General features: G+C 41.8%; 1 protein-coding gene across 1 annotated transcript; it reads left to right on the forward strand.

The window, feature by feature from the left end:
• Positions 1-3511: 3511 nt before the first annotated feature.
• Positions 3512-4856, forward strand: LOC120567912 (trace amine-associated receptor 13c-like). The gene is made up of 2 exons (XM_039814983.1): positions 3512-3678; positions 4040-4856. Exons 1-2 carry the CDS (start codon positions 3512-3514, stop codon positions 4854-4856), a joined length of 984 nt encoding a protein of 327 aa, XP_039670917.1.
• The last annotated feature ends 613 nt before the right edge of the window (positions 4857-5469 follow it).

Consider the following 5469-nt stretch of genomic DNA (forward strand, 5'->3'; position numbering starts at 1 on the left):
GTTCAAAGCTAGCAGACTTTTGGTTTAAAATATTTGACACTCTTCACACAGCCTACCATTGTGTAACAAACCCAAATCCTTTGTCTGCCCTTTTTGGTATATCACATGGCAGCACCCTAACAGCTGAAGCACAACACTCTTTGGCCTTCTGTACCCTGCTTGCTAGGCGACTGATCTTACTTACCTGGAATCAGGCCTTACCTCCATCATATGACAGATGGATTAAGTCCTACATAATCTAAAACTTGAGAGGCTAAGGTTCTCCCTTAGAGGCTCTTTGAGGAGATTTGATAAAACTTGGAACCCCTTGCTTTCCATCGTGGACTGCCTAGATATCATGCCTGATGAGTGAAATGTTTATGTCCTCTGGATTTTTTGTATTGTGTTTGTTATCTAAGAGTGGGGGGCATCAGGGTGTGGGACCCCATGTAGAGGTCAGGGATAGTGTACTGTGGGGAGGTGAGGGGGAGTGTGGGAAAAAATGAAAAAATGTGAGCACTGTTGCATATTTATAAGTACTGTTTCACATTGTGTACACTTTATATGGTTGGTGCTCAATAAACATTTTGAAAAAAAACAATGTGAACAATGTTTTGCAGCCCATTAGTGGCTCCTAAAGGCGGTGTGCTGAACCCCTCTGGACAGGAAGTTTGTTCACACCTGCATGGGTTAGTCAGATGATGACATCTCGACCAATGAGGTGTCACTGCCAGCAGAGGTGTGAAGAAAAACAAGCATCAGCATCAACTCATTAACATATGATGTAATCATTACTGAACAGTGATGCGTTTTCAGATGATATTGTGTCTGACATGAGTACAATAATTTAATGAATCGGAATTTTTTAGATTTTTAATAATAAAAAGGGATTCAATTAGCATGTGTAATATGAGGTTGCTGCCAGTCACAAATCCACAGAGAATTATCTCCCAACTGTGCAGCTCCTCACAGCTCTTCACTGTTTTTGTTTTGGTTTTAAGGCCCAAAACTGTGATTTGTTACACTGTCACAGCTCTAACAATAATTATAATAATAATAATAACAATAATAATAATAATAATTCAAGACATATATATCGTGCTTTATCATAGTGCTTTTTTTTGGGGGTGCAGGGGCCAAACTCTCACCACATATAATTTCAGGACTCTGAAAGCCCTGACACACCAACCCGACGGCCGACCATTGGCAGAAAAGGCAGTCGGACTGATCAGTTGGCTCCCCGAGGTCCAAAAAGTGTCTTGGAACACACCAAAGCGACGCCGACTTGAGCTTACATTCTGTGCGTGCGCCAGACGTAATACAAAAAATGAAAACCGGAAATGACGAACGCGTCACGTGGGTCTTGCTTCTCCAGTTGACCGATAATGGTGGCTTGTTCGAAATACAACCTCGTATTTTACGAAAATAGTTCACTGAAACGTGTTTCTGAAAACATTTTAAGCAAGAAATAGGCCATACAGTTGCTGAATCTGTCTTCATTTCAGATCGACAAAGGTCAGTTTAAAAGATTTTCGTCAGATTTTGAGAGGCGTTCGTCACTCATCCCGCTTGCCATTTCCGGGTTAGTACTCCACCAATCAAATTGGTCATTGAGTCCAACTGCCCGCCTTCAAACCCAGCCAGTTAAAATGAAGGTCGACGGCCCACACACCAAACAGACTCGAGTCACCGATCTCGCCAGACTGTCCAACGGCCGATTATCGGGTTGGTGTGCCAGGGCCTTAAAACCCTACTGAACCAAAGACTTTGGTGCAGCTCAGTGGCAAATAGGGACTGGCTGGTGAATAAAGTGGATGATTTAGCAGGTTAAGAGGGTTAGGTAGTTCATCAGACGTGACATGACAAAAGCATGTCGTTTTCACGTGCGGGTAGGCCAAGGCGAGAAGAGGGAGATTAGCTAACATTTGCCAACATATTTGTTTAAAAAAAAAAAATCACATTTGAAAAGTAATTGCAGCATTTGAATAGTATTGATTTTTTTACTATTCGAATTATATTTGACTTTCGGAATTCGTTCCAACAGCCCTAATGGACAGTCTGTGGGGAGTGAAGCAGAAGGACCTTAGGCTAGATTCTGTTCTGCCACTGCTGATTCGAGCAAATGCTATAGCTGCAGCTTCTCTCCTACTACCACTGATGAGACGGGATGAAGCAGAGGTCTGCACAAGGTCTGATGTTACCTAACATTAGCCGCACAATCTAACATTAGCCTCACAATCTTTTCACTCACAATTAACATAAGCTAATACTTGTTAGCCCGATATGCAAATATCAGAACTGAATTGGCTAGTTCACGTTAGCTTTAAAAGTAATTTGATTTGGGACTTGACCTACCTTAACTAAGGACTGGACTTGACTTGCCCACGCTTAAATAACTTTAGACTTGCTTGAGACTTGAGAAAAGATGATTTGGTCCCAACACTGATTGATGCTATAGTAGTATCTAAGCTGCCTTCTTTAGGAGCCTCCATTGTTGTTTAATACGAACAGTCATCAAGCACACACCTAAACCATGCCTTTAGCTGCCAGAAGCTCTGCACACGACGCTGATTGGCTGGGCCTCGGACAGCAAACCATAGATTGTAAATATGATGGACGTAGCATCAGTGAAGTCACCCATTGGTGTGTGGACTGCTTTTTTGAAGCTAGGAGTTTGCATTTTGGCCAACACTATCTTGGTATTTTGAAGACAGAAGTGACCATATTTGGTCAGCTGGGGAGAACGACAGCTTATCCACCGTTGTGTATTGTTTCACTGGCCCTGCACTAAGCTAAACACTAGAGAGGAAACATTGGTGATCTCCAACTGGCTGAGGCGAGACATCCAGTAGAGTTTTCTGGGCCTATCGGTGGGATTGCTGTGGAAAAAGTATACAGGGCGATACTCTGGTAAGACTACATGATGTAAATAAATCATAAATCCATTTAATTTAAATAGCTCACATTACTGTATTGTGTGAGTTAACTTCATTTATTATTGTATGTGGTGTTTTCATTTTGCCAGGTGCAAATGTATCACCAAAACAGTTTCCTTCCTGAGACTGTTTTGCAGAACCACCGTCTCCTGCATACAGACTTTTGCGCCTCCCGAGTCAATTGTGATTGTTTTAAAGAAATGCAAATGACTGTTTTTTTTTCCTATCCCTGAATGCATCTGTGGGGTAGCCAGACTGTTCTCCAAAGGGCTGTGGAGATAGAGCTGGCAATGCAAGACTACTGTTTTAGAAACTTGAAAAGTTATCTGTAAGACAAAAAATAGGACAAAAGAAAGGAAACAAGTGTAGAAAATGACAAAAGAGAGATTGGATAGAGAGACAGTGAGAAAGGCATGGTTACAGAGAGAGCAATGATGATGGTGGGATGAGCAGAGGGAGGGAGGAGGGGCATCCGAGTCAAACAGGGACTGAGAGAGAGGAGTGGATGAAGAGAATGTGAGCGAGATAAATCAGTTACATGACTCAGGTTAGTTCAGAAAGCTGCCAGAGCTGCAGCTATCTGCAGATCTCTGCAGATGGAGGTTGAGGACGGAGCCGAGCTCTGCTTTCCACAGTTCCCAAACACCTCCTGCATAAAGCCCTTGCCTCCTTGGCCCCAAACACTTACCATTGTGTTCTACTCCATCTCTCCGATCACTGTGACTCTCAACCTGCTCATCATCATCTCAATCTCCCACTTCAGGCAGATATTAACTTTTCAGCTTCTCTCTACAGGATTTGTAACTTAAAAATGTGAACAGCTGCTGTATATTTAGAAGAATAGTCTTTGAGCTAGTACTGAATAATGTTGCTCCAAATGTCTGACTTTGATGCCAGAGACTGTTGTTCATGTCCACTCTCTTACCAATATTAAGCATTGTTTCTGTCTACCGTGACCTCAACCAAGACATTTTAACTGTCAACACTTAAACATATGGTAACTACTGATGTGGTGGAATGGAAAATGTTCAAACTGATATGGATTTTTATATTCATTTTGAATACTGGTTTTGGTTGTTTTGTCACTCTTGTTGGTTTAATGGTGCTTTTCTCTTTCCCTCCAGGCAGCTCCACACACCCACCAACATCCTCCTCCTCTCTCTGGCTGTCTCAGACCTTCTAGTGGGCCTCGTGCTGATGCCTGTAGAAGTTCTCCGAAAAACATCCTGCTGGTTTCTTGGTGAATTTGTGTGTTCTACGTTTACTCTTCTTTCAGTCAACATTCCCTCAGCCTCAATAGGTGACATAGTGCTCATATCAGTTGACCGTTATGTGGCTATTTGTGACCCTCTGCACTACACCACTAAAGTCACTGCGAAGAGAGTTAAACTCTGTGTTTGTCTGTGTTGGCTCTGTGCTGTTTCCTACAGCCTTCACTTTGTAAAGGATCTTCCGAGTCAAACACAGAACCATAAATACTGCTACGGAGAATGTTTGATGAACACTGATGGCATCTCACTGTTAATTGATCTTTTACTTACCTTTATTTTTCCAGTTACTGTCATCGTAGCTCTGTATCTGAGAATATTTGCCGTGGCTGTGTCTCAGGCTCGTGCCATGCGCTCTCACATTACAGCTGTCACACTCCAGCATTCAGTGACTCCAAAGGCAAAGAAATCAGAGCTGAAAGCAGCCAAGAATCTTGGTGTTCTTGTACTTGTGTTTCTAATATGTTTCTGCCCATTTTTTGTCATAGGATGGGTAGATTACAACTGGATTAGAACTCCAATTGGACAGTTTATACTCATTCTGTATTTTTTTAACTCTTGTCTAAACCCTGTGATATATGCCTTCTTGTACCCCTGGTTTAGAAAATCAGTTAAACTCATTGTAACTCTTAAGATACTGCAGCCTGGCTCCTCTGAGACCAAAATGCTGTAGAGAGACTGTGGAGGGTCTGAGATCAGATAAGGATAAATGAGTGAATATGTTACTGCTGTTCAGTGAGTGAGTTATCAAATATAGAAAGTGAAGATAAGATTACCCGTCAATTAAAAGACCTGTGCTTCAGCTATTGCTTGTTGTGCACTTTTCCTCTCTGCAAAGAGTCCTAAGCACCATATACTGTTGCTAGGTAATTACCTGGTTTACTGCAAGTTTTAAATTCACTGACACTTATGAAGGATGTTTTCTTCCCAGGGAACCGTTTTTCCTTTTGATGGAAACATTTCACAACTACAGCTTTGACCTCATGTCTCTATGTTTGGTCAAAGCATCATCTCTGTGATTTGTGTACATTTTGTTGCTAACAGAAAGTACAGGCCTGCTGAGCTCCTGTTTCACAGAGAAAAAAGATGCCCCTGAACAGCCACACTTTCCCATCAAGTAGAGAAAACCATCAGCTGTTAATTATCAGATACAACTGTCAGCACAAAAGATCATGTTCTCTTTCAGCTCAGGGAGAAAAGTAGTTTTTTCAGTTTAGTGACATTCATGTTTGATCCCTGTATCACATTTGTTGTCTCTATGACACAAATACTTAAAGCACTATAAA

Source organism: Perca fluviatilis, chromosome 11 (genome assembly GCF_010015445.1).
Source record: "Perca fluviatilis chromosome 11, GENO_Pfluv_1.0, whole genome shotgun sequence".
Classification (NCBI taxonomy): domain Eukaryota; kingdom Metazoa; phylum Chordata; class Actinopteri; order Perciformes; family Percidae; genus Perca; species Perca fluviatilis.